This window comes from Hemiscyllium ocellatum, chromosome 32 (assembly GCF_020745735.1).
Source record: "Hemiscyllium ocellatum isolate sHemOce1 chromosome 32, sHemOce1.pat.X.cur, whole genome shotgun sequence".
NCBI classification, from domain to species: Eukaryota; Metazoa; Chordata; class Chondrichthyes; order Orectolobiformes; family Hemiscylliidae; genus Hemiscyllium; species Hemiscyllium ocellatum.
The window spans coordinates 46,550,342-46,568,264 of record NC_083432.1 but is presented as its reverse complement, the minus strand read 5'-3'; the positions used below and the strand labels follow the sequence as shown (position 1 = coordinate 46,568,264).

Genomic DNA, 17,923 nt, shown 5'->3' with positions numbered 1-17,923 from the left:
AATGTTTGTGTCCATCAGAGTTGGCATGTGGCAGGTGAAGATCAAGTTGGTTTCAAACAACCGGAATGTGCAGCACTTGCTCAGGATTGCATTGGCGTATCCACCTAAGGAATCTGTGGTGTAGAACTCAAATTCATAATTTGCGGAATAAGAGAGGCATTGCTATTTCTGGGGCTACAGCTTTCATCTCAGTGTTGAATAATGGAGGTGTTTTCTGAAATGACGTTGGCTTTTTTAAGGTTTATTTTATTCTAATGCAGTGCCTTCCTTTCACTAGGACAAATTCAACTGAGGATCACATGACCTTTCAGGATCCCATGGCATTGCTTGAGAAATAAGAGGAATACCTGGGTCACAGTTACCTTTCTCTCTCAAATAATATATGGAAAAAAACAGATTGAGCTGCCTCCTATTGGCTATTATGGAGTCTTGGTGTGTGTAAAATAGCTGCTATGTTTAAGGTTTGTGCGAAGATTTGTAGCTCGGGTGCTCGTTGTTGTGGTTCTGTTCGCCGAGCTGGAAGTTTTTGTTGCAAACGTTTTGTCCCCTGGCTAGGAGACATCATCAGTGCTCTGGAGCCTCCTTCGAAGCGCTTCTTTGATGTTTCTTCCAGTATTTATAGTGGTCTGTCCTTGCCGCTTCCGGGTGTCAGTTTCAGCTGTCCGCTGTAGTGGTTGGTATATTGGGTCCAGGTTGATGTGTTTGTTGATGGAGTTTGTGGATGAATACCATGCCTCTAGGAATTCCCTGGCTGTTCTCTGTCTGGCTTACCCTATGATAGTAGTGTTTTCCCAGTCGAATTCATGTTGCTTGTTGTCTGAGTGTGTGGCTACTAGGGATAGCTGGTCGTGTCGTTTCGTGGCTAGTTGATGTTCATGTATGCGGATTGTTAGCTGTCTTCCTGTTTGTCCTATATAGTGTTTTGTGCAGTCCTTGCATGGTATTTTATAAACTACATTAGTTTTGCTCATGTTGGGTATTGGCTCCTTTGTTCTAGTAAGTTGTTGTCTGAGCGTGGCTGTTGGTTTGTGTGCCGTTATGAGTCCTAAGGGTCGCAGTAGTCTGGCTGTCAGTTCTGAGACGCTCCTGACGTATGGTAGAGTGGCTAGTCCTTTTGGTTGTGGCATGTCCTCGTTCTGTGGTCTATCTCTTAAGCATCTGTTGATAAAGTTGCGCGGGTATCCGTTTTTGGCGAATACCTTGTATAGGTGCTCCTCTTCCTCTTTTCGCAGTTCTGGTGTACTGCAGTGTGTTGTAGCTCTTTTGAATAGTGTCCTGATGCAGCTTCGTGTGTGTGTGTGTTGGGGTGGTTACTTTCATAGTTTAGGACTTGGTCTGTGTATGTTGTTTTCCTGTGTACCCTTGTGGTGAATTCTCCGTTCGGTGTTCTCTGTACTATCACGTCTAGGAATGGGAGTTGGCTATCCTTTTCTTCTTCTCTCGTGAATCGGATGCCTGTGAGTGTGGCGTTGATGATCCGGTGTGTTTTTTTTCTATTTCCATGTTTTTGATGATTACAAACGTGTCATCGACATATCTGACCCAGAGTTTGGGTTGAATTTGTGGTAGGGCTGTTTGTTCTAACCTTTGCATAACTGCCTCTGCTATGAGTCCCGAGATTGGTGATCCCATGGGTGTTCCGTTGATTTGTTTGTATATCCGATTGTTGAATGTAAAGTGTAAAACACCATGCAAGGACTGCACAAAACACTATATAGGACAAACAGGAAGACAGCTAACAATCTGCATACATGAACATCAACTAGCCACGAAACGACACGACCAGCTATCCCTAGTAGCCACACACTCAGACAACAAGCAACATGAATTCGACTGGGAAAACACTACTATCATAGGACAAGCCAGACAGAGAACAGCCAGGGAATTCCTAGAGGCATGGCATTCATCCACAAACTCCATCAACAAACACATCGACCTGGACCCAATATACCAACCACTACAGCGGACAGATGAAACTGACACCCGGAAGCGGCAAGGACAGACCACTATAAATACTGGAAGAAACATCAAAGCAGCGCTTCGAAGGAGGCTCCAGAGCACTGATGATGTCTCCTAGCCAGGGGACGAAACGTTTGCAACAAAAACTTCCAGCTCGGCGAACAGAACCACAACAGCTGCTATGTTTGCCCAAGTGACCATTCTCCGTGTTGCAAAGTAACTCCATTGGAATCTATTTTCATTGAAACTGCCTGTCGTGTAATGGATGGGATCAGGCGCAATGTTACTTTTCCACTTAGTCCAATTTTACTTATTGTCTTTGAGCTCTTGGCTCTCCCACTCATGCTGCTGGGCTGAGGTTTCCCTGTGGAGAAAGTGAGGACTGCAGATGCTGGAGATTAGAGTCAAGAGTGTAGTGCTCTTGTGTTGCACATGAGGCAGTTTGGGTTGTTAGGTGATAATGACGCGCTTTAGAAACACCAGTTTCTTCTTCCTCTATGGTCTGACTGTTAGAGGCTTTGTCGTGTTCAAGAAGAGTGACAAACTTGTTGGTTATGAGAATGTTTGCCCGCCACATTGAACTAAGCTAATAATTGGTTTGATGGGGGAAGGATTAGGATTTGTGTCTAACTAATGGCCTGTCGTTGGGTAATATCTGATCAATATGAGATTGTGATTGTACAAGATATTTTTGTTTGGAGCTCCTCCAAGAAGGGGGCTCACTTCCGTCTTTTCTGGGTCAATTAGGCATCTGAAATAAATTCAGGCCTAGCCACTGATGCCCATACTTCCTAAATCATTTCTAAAATGTTGCTGAACCTTAGTGAAGGAGAAGGTACTCTGTGATTGCGATGGAACATATTTCAGAGGTAACCCTCCTAGTGCCTGTCCAGTCACTGGGCAGACAGGCCTGAATATGTGATCCCTCCACATGCTTCAACACTTAGTGGGACTGTTTGGTTTTGTCAATTATTTATAGACCTACTGAGTGTGCTGAGCTAATGCTTCCTGAAGTATCTGTACAATGAATCATCCGACCTGCACGTGATTCTTTCAGAGAAATTGCACATCACAGCACTTTTTACGCTGGATGAGGCAGAGTTATTTCAGGTAAGCTATTTATAAATTTGATTTTCTTTAGCTTTGAGTAGTGAGCCAGTTAATTCCTTCAGTGTAGGATCCCTGATAGTGATGGGTGTGCTACCCAGTCACGGGTAGTTGCAGCAGACTCCTTTCAGCTCAGATCATTAACCGTGTAGTGTAACACACATTCCGTTCTTCAAAGTGGCTCATTTTCCTTCTGCAGTTGTCAGGCATATCACTGGTATTTGCTCATTGTTCCTGACTTATCCCAGGATGTGCTCTGTGTCCCTGAGCCTGTTAGATGTTTTGAAACTAGAGGCAACACTGAGACCAACAGCACAGGAAACTGAGGTTGAAAAGAGTAAACAAAAAGTGGAGGTACATCAGGAGGTTGTAGTTTAAATTAAGTTTTGGCTTCCATGGTTTTTGTGGAATGTGGAGAATGGTAATGCATGAAATTGGGAGGTCCTGGGTTAGAGAAGATGGGAGAAGTCTCCTAATACTTCAGCGCAGTGAAGTTACAAGGAGAAAGTGGACTGAGGATTGGGCTGATCTGAGCTCCCACAGTCCCTGTAGCCCTTTGAATTAGACAGGGAAGGTGACCACCTGAGAATGTGGGAGTGGATGGGTGTAGGAAGGGTTGACATGACAAAGGAGAATCACTGAGGGAAAGACTGTAATATTCCCATTGTCCAATATGTATTGCATTAGATCTAATCCGGTGAGGAGGACATTAGTTTTCATAGAATATTGCAACACAGTGGGAGAGTGACCATTCAGCCCATTATGACAGTGCTGACCCCTTGGTAGAACTATCCAATTAATCCCTCTCTATTGTCTTTCTCCTAAACCCCTGTAAATCTTTTCATTTTAAAAACTTATTGGCTTCATTTACCATTTCCAGATATGAACAACTCATTGTGTGAAATCAATGAAAAGTTTGCATTTAAATAGGACCTTTTGCAACTTTGGGATATTCCAAACCAACTTAGTCATTGACGCACTTTAAAAGTTTTTCGCTGTTGTAATGCAGGAAATGTTGCAACCAATTTTCACACAGTAAATGTTCTCGTCCAACAACATGATAATGGTCAGATACCCAGCAAATAATTTCTCCCCATTGAGTGTGCTCTGCTGTTATTACATTGGGAGCAGTTTCCTCTCTACCAGTTTCTCCACATTTCCCCAGGTCTGAGGAATTGATTGTAAATGGAGATTGGACATCACACATGGTGAACAATTGACACTGGAACCTGCTGTTTGCTTCCAGACTGTTCCAAATTTCTAAATTTAAAATTTTTTCCTGTGGTTGACTGATGATCTAAATGAGAAATTCAGATTTGAAGGATTTGAATGAATTGATTAGTGCTTGGTGAAATGGATTGTAGCAGGTGCTATACAAATGCAATCTTAATTGTGTTATATGTAGATTTTTTTTTAAATAATGAGGGATTAGATTAGATTAGATTACTTACAGCGTGGAAACAGGCCCTTTGGCCCAACAAATCCACACCGACCCACCGAAGCGCAACCCACCCTACATTTACCCCTTACCTAACACTACGAGCAATTTAGCATGGCCAATTCACCTGACTCGCACATCTTTGGACTGTGGGAGGAAACCAGAGCACTCGGAGGAAACCCACACAGACACTGGGAGAACATGCAAACTCCACACAGTCAGTTGCCTGAGGCGGGAATTGAACCCAGGTCTCTGGCACTGTGAGGCAGCAGTGCTAACCACTGTGCCACCGTGCTGCCCATATGTAGAGCTTTACAGCCGGTTAAGTACTTGTTGTCATGTTGAAAATGGCAGCCAATGTACAAACAGCCATGTGATAATGACGACAAGGTCATTGAGCTGCTTCCTGGGATGTTGGCAGAGGGATAAATCTCAGCCAGGGCCCTGAGGGTGGGGTGATGAACAGCCACCTGCTCCTCTTTGACAGAGTGTCACTGGATCATTCATATCCACCTGAGGGAGAAGGTTGGGCAGCAGCTTAATGTCTTGTCCAAATATCAATGTGTCATGAAGTACCTCACTCTCTCTGAAAGCACGGCACTGGGAATGTGTGGCACTGTTGGATTCTGAACTCAGGACTTTGGAGTGGGACCAGGACCACACCTTCTGATTTGGAGATAGCATGACATTGGCTTAAATAATTATCATGATCGGGTAAAAGTATTTGTTAGGCCATTTTTGGAATATTGTGTGCAATTCTGGTCTCCCTCCTATAGGAAAGATGTTGTGAAACTTGAAAAGGTTTCGCAAAGATATTGCCAGGGTTGGAGGTTTTGTACTATAGGTAGAGGCTGAACAGGCTGGGGCTGTTTTTCTGGAGCGTCGGAGGCTGAGGGGTGACCTTGTGGAGTTTTATAAAATCATAAGGGGCATAGATAGAATAAATAACCAAGGTCTTTACCCAGCGATGGGGAGTCCAGAGCTAAAGAGCATGGGTTTAGGATGAGAGGGGAAAGACTTAAAAGGGACTTAACGGGCAATTTTCTCACACAGGGTGGTGCGTGTTTGGAATGAGCTGCCAGCGGAAGTGGTGGAGGCTGGTACAATTACACCATTTAAAAGGCATCTGGATGTATGTGAATAGGAAGAGCTTAGAGGGATGTGGTCAAGTGATGGCAAATGGGATTAGATTAGTTTAGGATGAATGATCGCATGGGTAGGTTGGACTGAAGGGTCGGTTTCTGTGCTATGACTCTGAGTCTAGATATGATAATTGAAGATCACCAGTAAATCCAGTCAGGAAATTCAGGTGGAACTGCTTTTCCCAGAGAATAGCGAGATTGTAGAACTCACTATCTCCAGGAGTAGGTGAGGCAAACAGCAGCGTGCCTTGAAGCAGGCACTAGATAAATACACAAGGAAGAGAGAAATAGAAGCATCAGCTGGGAGAGCAGGGAGCAGCCCTTAAAAAGCATATTTATTTTTAATCAGCCTGTTTTGAACATGAGATAACACAACTTTATGGGAGGTAGAAGTTGAACACAGGCACCTGTCTCAGAGGTAGTCGCTGCCAGTGCGCCTCAGAAGTTCTTCCTGCTATCTGTAGTGGGCCTGTTTCTGAGCTGCCAACTCTCGTAAAAAAAAAATTAAATTCTCATTTTGGGGTTGACCCTGTTGTGGGTTTCAAAGGTTTCAAGTGCATTCCAAATCTTCCAGTTAACATGAGGCACCTGTTTGTCTGGTAGTAGACATAACATCAGTACCCTTTAATATTCCAATAAAGCCAAGTGTGATTGCGCAGAAAGCCATCGGACCTGAAGAGCTGGTGGGAAGGTGGTTCAAGTTATAATTCTCAGGCACCACGATTTTCCCTGCTCTTATTTGAAATGCTTTTGTATAATCTTTCACACCCACTGGAAGAACATGGCAACTCCTGTTAAAAACATCTGATTTTTAAAAATTATCAGTATTTTACAAAAATACAGTACTCAGTATTTTTTTGTTACCTGTATTATTGTTTGGATATTGATTTGAATTTTTGCCAATCTTGCTTTCATTTCAAACTAGTGTGTGTGTTCAGGACGCATCAAATGATTGAAGGATTTGATAGGTGAGATTGAGAGGAACTGGTTTCTGAGAGCCTACAAGGGCAGAACCTTATGAGTCAGCATTTTCGAGGATGTTTTCAGCAAGGACTCTATCATCATACTGAATCCTGAAACTTTCAAAATCTGAGATTGGTATATAGTTGTTGGGCAGGGTGGGTGGGTGGAGATCAACCATGATCAAATGGAATGATTGTTAGAGAGGATTCAAGGGGCTAAATGACCTCCCTGACCTTTGCAATCAGAGGATCACATACAGGTAGGTGTTCGGAACATGTTGTGACCGTGAATTGAAAGGTGTACTCTCTGTGCTCTGTGGGTAGCAGTAACTATGCTGCTGAATCTAAGCATTGAAATCCTTTTTGGGAATAACTGGGCTCCAACTTCAACTTCCTGAGCAATGCTGGAGAAATATGAATGAGAAATGTCTTTATCTGGAACGTCTTTCCTTCCTGTCGAAGGCAACCAGGTCTAAAATCTGGTTGAAGATTTGTAGCTCGGGTATCCGTTGTTGTGGTTCTGTTCGCCGAGCTGGAAGTTTTTGCTGCAAACGTTTCGTTCCCTGGCTAGGGAACATCATCAGTGCTGTTGGAGCCTCGTGTGAAGCGCTGCTTTGATGTTTCTTCCGGTATTTATATTGGTTTGTTCTTGCCGCTTCTGGGTGTCAGTTTCAGCTGCAGTGATTTGTATGTGGGGTCCAGGTCGATGTGTCTGTTGATGGAGTTTGGGGATGAATGCCATGCTTCTAGGAATTCTCTGGCTGTTCTCTGTCTGGCTTGTCCTATGATGGTAGTGTTTTCCCAGTCAAATTCATGTTGCTGGTTGTCTGAGTGTATGGCTACTAGAGATAGTACAACGGAACACCCATGGGATCACCAGTCTCGGGACTCATAGCAGAGGCAGTTATGCAAAGGTTAGAACATACAGCCATACCACAAATCCAACCCAAACTCTGGATCGGATATGTGGATGACACCTTTGTAATCATCAAAAACACAGATATAGAAAAAACACACCGAATCATCAACGCCACACTCACAGGAATACGATTCACACGAGAAGAGGAAAAGGATAGCCAACTCCCATTCCTAGACGTGTTAGTAGAGAGAACACCCAACGGAGAATTCACCACAAGGGTACACAGGAAACCAACACACACAGACCAAGTCTTAAACTATGAAAGTAACCACCCCAACACACACACACACGAAGCTGCATCAGGACACTATTCAAAAGGGCCACAACACACTGCAGCACACCAGAACTGCAAAAAGAGGAAGAGGAACATCTATACAAGGTATTCGCCAAAAACGGATACCCACGCAACTTTATCACCAGATGCCTAAGAGATAGACCACGGAACGAGGACATGCCACAACCAAAAGGACTAGCCACTCTACCATACGTCAGGAGCGTCTCAGAACTGACAGCCAGACTACTGCGACCCTTAGGACTCATAACAGCACACAAGCCAACATCCACGCTCAGACAACAACTCACTAGAACAAAGGAGCCAATACCCAACACGAGCCAAACTAACGTAGTTTACAAAATACCATGCAAGGACTGCACAAAACACTATATAGGACAAACAGGAAGACAGCTAACAATCCGCATCCACGTACATCAGCTAGCCACAAAAAGACACGACCAGCTATCTCTAGTAGCCATACACTCAGACAACCAGCAACATGAATTTGACTGGGAAAACACCACTATCATAGGACAAGCCAGACAGAGAACAGCCAGAGAATTCCTAGAAGCATGGCATTCATCCCCAAACTCCATCAACAGACACATTGACCTGGACCCCAGATACAAATCACTGCAGCTGAAACTGACACCCGGAAGCGGCAAGAACAAACCAATATAAATACCGGAAGAAACATCAAAGCAGCGCTTCACACGAGGCTCCAACAGCACTGATGATGTTCCCTAGCCAGGGAACGAAACGTTTGCAGCAAACACTTCCAGCTCGGCGAGCAGAACCACAACAACCAGGTCTTATTTGACCAGACCGAGGACTGAAGTAAAAACAAAGTGCTGGGAAAAACCTGGCAGTTTGGGGTATAACTGTGGAGAGAGAAATAGTTAACTTTGAGTCTGACATGGGGCTGAGCTCCCCGTGGGGCAATTTGCTGGTGCTGTTGGAGAGAAGTTAGAGAATTAGGAGAGAAAGCTGCATAAAATGCTGAGAGAGGCAGATAGCATTACAATCGAGAATAGTAAGTTAACGTGTGTAGTCCGAGAAAGAAATGAAGTTTAGAGAAGCATTACACTGTGCTGTATGTGAAAGTGTGGAGTATGGTTGTATAATTAGTGAATTACAGGTGCAGATTGCCTTGTGAGATTATGGTATTGTGGCAATAATGAGACCTGGCTCCAGGAAGGGCAGATCTGCCCGTTCATTATTCCTCAGCACACGGTGTTCAGAAAAAGAGAGGAAAGAAACAAAAAGTGGCATTTTTTGGTTAAGGGGCACATTCCAGTACCAACATTCAAGGACAGAATCCGTTTGGTTTGAGCTAAGGAGAAACAAGGGTACGCTTCCATAACTCAGTGTAAAAGTGGGAAGGATGTAGAGGAATAAATCTGCAATGAAATTACAAACAAGTAAACATCATGAAGTAGTTATATTGGGAGGGCTTTAGTTACCCATGTATAGACTGGATAGTGACTTGTGGAAGGACAGGTGTTTCTGGATTGTTCAGGAGAATTTCAAACAGCATTGTGTCAAGTCCAACCTGAAAAGAGAAGCTGCTGGACCTGGTTTTTGGGAATGAGGTGAACAAAGTAGATCTCGTGATAGTGGGAACCATTTTGACAGTGTTGTTATATTATGAGGGTTAGGATGATGGTGGAATATGACAGTGAACAATGCAGAGTAAGAATAATTGACTCTCGGAGTCAATTTTAATCGGGGAAAGAACAGAGGGTGAAGGTTGCTGGGGAATAATGCTGGGCCACCTTGAAAGAGGAGATGGTTGGTCGCAGTGAAGGTATATTCTGTCAAAAGGGGAAAGGTCAGACAAACAAATTCACACCTCTCCGATGACAAAGTCATTAAGTTACAGAAGAAATGGTGAGCTTATGACTGATGCCAGGTAATGAATATAGTGGAGAACCAAGCAAAATACAGAAGGTTCAGAAGGGAGGTGTGAAAGCAAATACGAGAAGCAAACAGCTACTATGAAAAAAGACCGTCAGCTAACATAAAGTGAAATCCAAAATCTTTTATAAGCACGCTAAATGTAAAAGGGCAGTAATATGAGGAGTTGGACCAACTAGGGATCAAAAAGGGGTTTCACTCATGGAGACATGAGACATGTTAAATTAACACTTTTTTTCATCTCTCTAGTTCTGAAGCAGATGCTGCCCAGAACTCTGAACAAAGGAAGAATCTCAAAGTTAGGAGGGTTTAAAATAGATGTTTTGGATGAACTGTTGGTATTTAGTTGTTATGACACCAGAAATCATAGTGATACTGGCAATCATCTTTAACTCTTTCCTGGATTTGTGGGATGGTGACAGAGGACTGGAGAATTGTAAATATTATGTTCCTGTTCAAAAAAAAGGATTGTAAGAATCAGATCGGTACTTTAACTTTGGTGCTGAGGAAATCTCTGGAAAAAAATATTCAGATAGGATTCATAGTTACATGGAAAAACATGGGTTGATTAAAAAGAAAGTAATAGCTTTGTTAAGGGAAAATTGTGTGTTACGCACTTGCTGGGTTTGATTGTTTGAAGAGGTCACAGAAGGTTGATCAGGGCAATACTCCTCATGATGTACTTGGACTTCAAAAGGCATTGGATACAGTGTCACATAACAGACTTGAGAAAACTTTAAAGTTCATGGAATGAAAGGGGCACAACAAGTTTCCTTCTGCCGTCACGTCTTCAAGGAAAACAGTCCCAACTTCTCCAATCATTCCTCATAACGGGGCTTTCTCTGGATCCAATTTCATAAACTACTTCTGCGCACTCTCTCCAATGCATTCACCTCCTTCCTAAATGTGTGATACCCAGAACTATGCACTATACTTAAGCTAAGGTCTAACCAACATCAGTATAGATTCAATATAATGTCCCTGCTCTTGTATTCTAAGTCTCAATTTCAAAGCCTAGAATTCTGTGTATTTTGTTAACAGCTCTCTACCTTTACCTTTCCCGTCACATTGAACGACTGCATGCACATGTACAGCCAAGTTTGCTTGCTCCTGCACAGTCTTTAGAACAGCAGCCTTTGTTTCTCACATCCTCTCTGCGTTATTTATCCCAAAATATATCATCTCACACTTTCCACCACATTGAACTTCATCTGCCACAATCCACCCACTCCATCAACTTGGCATTGTATTTTTAAAGCACTAAATCATCCTCCTCACAATTTTAATTCTTCCAAGTTTTGTCTGCAAATTTTGGGGAATTGGTTGGAAACCAGGACGGTTGGTGGAAATTTTCAAACTGCTGCAAGGTTTCTAGTAAAGTTTGCCAGCGGTCAGAGTGGGTCTTTTCTTTTCCTGTTGTATATTACTGACCTAGCCCTTGAAGTGTATGGGGCAATTTTGAAATTTGCAGACACAAAACTTAGAAGAATTAAAGAATTATGAGGATGATGATTTAATGTTTTAAAAATACAATGACAAGTTGATGGAGTGGGCAGGTCGTGGCAGATGAAGCTCAGTGTGGTGGAAAGTGTGAGATGATATTATTTGGTATAAATAACATGAAGAGACCGTGTGAAACAAAGGCTGCTGTTCTAAAGACTGCAGGAGCAAGCAAACTTGGCTGTATATGTGCATGCAGTCATTCAATGTGACAGGAAAGGTAGAGAGCTGTTCACAAAATACACAGAATTCTAGGCTTAGATATTGAGGCATAGAATACAAGAGCAGGGACATAATGCTGAATCTATACTGATGTTGGTTAGACCTTAGCTGGAGTATTGTGTACAGTTCTGGGTACCATACACTTAGGAAGGAGATGAATTAATTGGAGAGGGTGCAGAAGTAGTTTATGAAAATGGATCCAGAGAAAGCTCCGTTATGAGGAATGATTGGAGAAGTTGGGACTGTTTTCCTTGAAGATGTGAACGCTGAGGGGACATTTGAAAGAAGTTACCAAAGTCACGGTGGGGGGAAGGGAGTGGTTGGACCGAGTAGCTGGGGGGAACCTCTCCAATTCATTCGTAAAAGGATTGAAAACTGTCTTTTGATCCTCAAGTGTTTTGCAAAAGCAGTACATGTGAGGTGAGAACAAACGTTTTCACATAACATGTGGTCTGGGAGTGGAGGCAATTTCAACTGAGGCATTGGATGGTTAATTAAATAGGAACAATGACCAGGGCCATATGGGAAAGGGAGGTTAGCATTACATCAAATACTGAGAGAGTGCAGACCTAACCTGAACCGAATTCTGTCATTCTCCTCTTGGGAAGTTCTGTCGTACCTACAAGTGAATGGGTGATGCTGTAAAGGAAAGTGCACAATAAGATCCCATAAACAGCAATGAAATAGACGATCAGTTAATCGGGAAATGGATGGGATCTGAGGGCTGTTTGCTGAGATTGGTGGGGGGGGGGGCGGGGGGGAGCTGTTTGCTGGAGGTGGGGTGGAGGGGCCTGTTCATTCGCAAAAGGAGGGGATGGGAAACTGCTGGTTGATGGATGCACCTGCTGCACTGTATTCACTTTGGACTGAGTTCCTTCTCGTGCTTTTGTAAGTGACCCCTATAAATGCCTCCAGCAGAGTTTTATACTTGTTAGTATTTGTGTCTGTTGAACTGGACAGATTGCTGTCAGTGTGTCCAATTAGTACAATTGCCAGCAGCATTTATGCTCTGATTCCATTGCTCCTAGATCACTGCTGTGGTCTCGGAATGAGCATTGAGGTGCCCAGCAGCCTACGCTGACCGAGTCACAGTGATAGGGTGAATCATGACAGCGCCATGTCAGTGGGACTCTGGGGGCACTGACAGGGCTGTGCCAGTTTACTCTATCGATTACATTGTTGGTTGTTTTTAAAATTTGCTGCACCAGATGTTCGTTATTTCCTCCCAAATTCAACGGCAAAAGATTCTCTAGAATCTGCTCGGACAAAAGGTACGGAGGCAGGAGGATTGTTCTTGGGCTGAGAGCCAGGGAGCCTTGTGCTCTTCCTGAAGGGTCACCGATCAGAAGTGGCAGCACTGGCTGTGTAACTGAACCTGCCAGGGAGGTTTGTGTTACTGCAGACTGCAAGGTGTTCGGGTTCATGCTTCCCTTTGAGGGAGAACAGTCAGGGGGAGGGGGTGGGGGGGGTGGTGGTGAGGAATGGGTCAGTTGCTGAATGTGGTATGAAATCAGATGGCCATCAGCGGCAGGTTTTAGGCCCCTGGGGATTTGGTCCTGTTGCAAACTGCTTATTTATTCTGAGACACTGAATCCACATACAAGCTTTGAAATGAGACAGTGTGAATATTTAAAAGCGTTGGTGACCAACAAGATGCTGGCCTCTGAATCTGGGGGAGTTTGACCGTTTTACTGAGGGTGGGGTGAATGTTTCTGCATTCACCAGTCTCGCTGTGTTTCTGTCAGGTTCTTGTCTGATGTTTCTGTTCTTTTTGTAGCAAGCCCAGGCTGACACGGACACAAAGTGCCTTCACTCCAGTGTCATTAGCATCACCTTTTACAGGTAAGAGATTTTTAATTTGCGTTGACTGACTCCTCTCTTGCACTTTCTTCACCTCTTTGTCCACTGTCTTTTCTTGCTCCACTACTTTCTCCTCCTCTTTATATCAGCCTCTCTCCTCCCTCCCTCCTCCTGTTCTTGTTAATATTCCAAGCTGAGAGAGGCAGTACTGCCCAGGCAGAGACCTGACATACCTTCTACTCCCGTAGAAACTTTGATTTGCTTCATCCTGAATAAATTTATTTAGATAACCATGCCAGAGACTGGGACCGTGACCGGTTCTGAGTGAATCATTTCCCCAGTTTGTGCAGTGAGAATATACTGATTCTGATGATTGTTCAGGGCTGTGCGCGTCATGGAGCAGGGAAGAGAGGGGAGATAAAGGTCTGGGCAGTAACACACTAAACATTTCAGAAGATCCAGTGGTGGGCAGCAATTCAAACTGTATGGAGAGAAGGAAAGCCTATATTGAGTAAGCATCTTTCACAGCATCCATAAGCACTCATCGATCAATGAGAACTCCTGTAATATAGGAAACGCAACCAGGTATTTGTGTGCAGCAATGTGATAATAACCATGGTTGAGGCATAAATGTTTTTCTAGGGTATTAGGTGGGCACACAAGTGCACATTCCTATCTTTATCCCTGAGGATATGGCAGACAAGCTTGCGAACTTCTTTTGAGGGAGGGAGGAACCCCTTTTCTTGATTTTTAAAAAAAACTTCTCATGTGCCAAGAAATCTCTGCCCTTTAAGCCCTCACTGCTTTTTGTGATCAGTTATTTGCTTTAATTATCCTCTTCCTTCAAACTCCTCAGTTTTAATTTGATGATTGCTGGTATGTTGTAACACCCTATAATTGCTCTTTGAAATAAGGAAACTGGGAACCTTGAATCTTATTTTATGTCTAGACTTAATTGTTCTAATACCCCTGGCACCTTGCAGCTTCTATGAACTTAATCTCTTCAAAATTTTGGTGTATGTTTCCTAACTTGAAGTAAATCTTGTCCACCCGTCTCCCCTGTGTTCACATCAGTTTCTGATCTGATGGACACTCCAATTTTTTAAAATCTTCTTCTTGTTCGAGTTCCTTCCCTAGCCTTGTCTCTCCCCACCTCTGTAATGTTTTCCTGCCTTAAAATGTTCTGTAATTGCTTTTATCATCTTGTCCTTCCATTTTTATTTTCACTCCGAGGTCATACCTACACTCCTCTACCTCTACGTCTGAATCCTCCTTTTGGATCTAATTATGTAGGACTGTGGTGAGACCACATTGAAACACTGCACCACTTCGGCCTCTTTACTTAAGGAAGGATGTAAATGTCTTGTTTCAGTGGGGGGCTTACTAGATTGATATCTGGGATGAGCAGATTGCCTTCGGAGATAACTGTTGGGCAGGCAGGGTTTGTTTCCAACAGAGTTTAGATAACTGAGGGGTGATTTGTTGAAATGTATACGATTGTGAATGCTGTTGATAATGTGGATGTAGAAAGGATGTTTCTGTTGTGGGTTGGTCTAGAAGTCAGGATGTCATTTTAGGGCAGTGATGAGAGAGACTTTTTTTTTCCCTGGAGAGTCGTGCAACTTTGGAACTCTGTCTCAGAAAGCACTGGAGGCTGGGCCAGTGAATATATTTAAGACTGAGGAAGATAAATTGTTAGCTGGGGGAATCTAAGGGAAAGTGACATTGCTGATCTCTAAGTTCCAAATGATCTGCTGGGGCATTGGACAAAGCACAAGGGTCTGAAGAGCCTGCTCCTGCTCTGAGTTTGTATGTTTTAACCTACTCTTTAAACAAAGAGTCTTAACAGCTCCTTACAATAGTCAGGTCCCAAATCTGCTTTCAGTTTTACTGTGAAGATCTTTCAGACTCATAAAAAAAATCTAGGTACACTTTTCTCTCTATAACAATATTGTTTGTTGTAAAGTGATCATTGAGAAATGTTCAAAAAAGTTTCTGTCACTGTCACTTCCCAATGTACCCACTCTCTGGCTATAAACTGATTGTAAAGGTCAGTGATACAGGTGCCCACGTGCTGGGAGTTAGTTTGGTGTGAGTTGAGACTACAGGGATTGGGAGGCGAGGTTGTGTGTGAGACTGTGAGGTTGTGTGCGAGATGGTGGTATTTCTCCCAGTTTAAAAAAAGGCCATTCCTGGAACTCGGCATGGAGCTGAATTTGGAAATGCCAGGTGAATGGGAATAATGGGCAGAGATCTTGGGTACACAACAACAGAAACCAAGGTGAGAAATAGAAGCTGGAATCTGAAAGCAATGTGTGGATGGCTAGTTGGATAGGAAAAAAATTTTTTCTGTTTTCATTGACTATCTTTTTCTGTCGTCTCTGATCAGGAGAAACTGTGTCACTGGTCGACCTGGACATCTCTCGTCGCGGGCCGCCCTCACCTCATCCACCGACTCCTCCACCCCCACCTCGCCGAAGCCTCAGCCTTCTCGGTACGGTGCTCAGTTACAGTTCCTGGTGATTGGTGCTTGGTTCCTGGGGCTCTGCTCAGTTCCCCGTACGGCTCTCCGTTATGGCACTCGGCTCCTGGTTATACTTTGCAGATTGCACCAAGTGTACACTCCGGGTCATGGCCTGGTATATTCAATAGCAGTCACTTGTTAATGACTTTTCCCTAACTACATCTTCCTTGTTTTCTGTGGGCTCCCTGACTAGTCCCCTCACTCTGTTTTGTTTTCACTTGAGGTTTGTGGGCCTTGCTGGCTGGGCCAGCATTTATCACCTGTCCCTAGTTGCCCTTTCAGGTGGTGGTGAGCTTCTTTCTTGAACCACTGCAGTTCATTGTATTTAGAAATCTCAGTGACCTTAGGGAGGAAATTCCAGGATTTTGATCCAGCGACAGTGATGGAACGGCGATACATTTCCAAGTCAGGATGGTGAATGACTTGGAGCAGAACTTGCGGGGGCTGGTGTTCGACAAAAATGTATCCTTCCACAACGAAGAGAGTTGCTTACCTGAGGACAATGAGACTTCATGATTGAGTTCCCGTTGTGTGTTTCTACATTACTTTCTCTATAGCGCAGCATTGCAAACTGCTGAGGGTGGTGTTCGGTGTCCCCATTCTACCAATTTCTCTTAAGTTCAGTGGTGAAGTCCCCTTCATAATCAGTGGGTCGTCTATACCCAGAGCAAGCACTTGGTGAGCTTATGATTGTATAAATGGCTGTAAATGCCAAGTCATAGACACACTGGATATTATCATGAAAAGGAAATATTGAGACATACCCTTTGAATCATAAGATATACAATGGTTTAATATCCCGCCCGCTCCTCCACTAGGTGGTCTAGCAAATGCATTCTTCAAAATCGACCATTTGTTCAGCTGTAGCACTTTATACAAAATAATCAATTTGTTTACACCAGCAAATTGTGAAACAGGAAGACCATTCAGCCGACCCCATCTGGGAAACTCCAACTTATCGCCAAACAGGTGTTTCTCAATCCAGTGGGATTTGCCTGATGAGTCTTCCAGGAACTCATGCAGTTGGTCACTCCTTGAATGACCAAGAATACCACAATATCCAAGCACTGTTTGTTCTTCCCCACTTGTTTCATACTGTGGGAATCCCTTTGACCTCAAATGAAATGCAGAATGGTTGATGTTGACTCAAACCCCAGCCTGTTTAAACCCCGCCCACCATTTCCACCACCAATGAAGTCCTGTTTACTGTCTTTCTATCCCACTGTCAAGGTCCATTTGGATGTTGTGAGTTTACGATCCTTACAGTTGTACAACTAATCCAGTGGAGAGAGACTTCTGATTTCTGAATAATTTATTTTGTAAGTTTGTAAAGGCTCCAGAAACTGCTGTAATAGGGTGCAGTTAATAACTGCATAAACACATTACATTTATATAATGCCATTAAAGCAGTCAAATATTAGATTCAATATCCAGAGATAAAACTTATCATTTGGATTATATAAAGTCAACAATCAAACAAGCCACATTGTGGAGTTGGTTGGTTTTGAGAGTTTGGGGATCTGTGCGCTCTATCTTGGGTGGGGATGGGAGAACAGTGATGTTGGAAATAGAGAGTTATTGCAATTTCTGCCATTAAATGTTGGGATGAGTATCTGCTGGAGAAGTGGCACCATGTCTCAGTTTTATTTCTGAAGGGGTTTGTGTTGTTTTTCAGATGATATTGTGGGGCAACAGACTCTGTCGTACCCAGTGAACCCGGCTGCTGCTTGCTTACAGTCACTGCCTCTACCACCACCTCCCCCACCTCACACTTCCATCCAGCTCAGTCTCAGCTTAAACGGTAAGATTCGGCTTCTATTCCTTAAGAGCAGACAGGAGAGGCCATTCAGCCTCTAGAACCTGGTCGATTGTTGATTATGATCTGAATGAATCATTTACTTCCGCTGTACTTCCCCCACATCATCCTCATTTCATTCGATTCCGTCAATTTCTTAATAAAAATTATCGACCTCTGTCACAAATAAACTCATCAGTTTCTGGATCAAAAATCCCAGGTTTCAAAACTCGTTGACTAAAGACGTTTCTCCGTCATCATAGGAGACAATTTATTAAAGTTATTAGAAATTGGGAAATGGAAGTCGTTTTAATTTTCTCCACACTTTTGACCCTAACTATAAGAGCCACTCAAGGAAATGTTG

General features: G+C 43.4%; 1 protein-coding gene across 2 annotated transcripts in view; it reads left to right on the top strand.

The window, feature by feature from the left end:
• socs7 (suppressor of cytokine signaling 7) overlaps positions 1–17,923 on the top strand; it is a 61,869-nt gene that overhangs the window by 19,930 nt on the left and 24,016 nt on the right. For both annotated transcript variants that reach the window (XM_060848675.1, XM_060848674.1), the window contains exons 2-4: positions 13,218–13,282; positions 15,630–15,734; positions 17,440–17,565. In XM_060848675.1, coding sequence (XP_060704658.1) covers positions 13,218–13,282; positions 15,630–15,734; positions 17,440–17,565 — 296 coding nt within the window. The remainder of the gene's footprint in view (positions 1–13,217; positions 13,283–15,629; positions 15,735–17,439; positions 17,566–17,923) is intronic.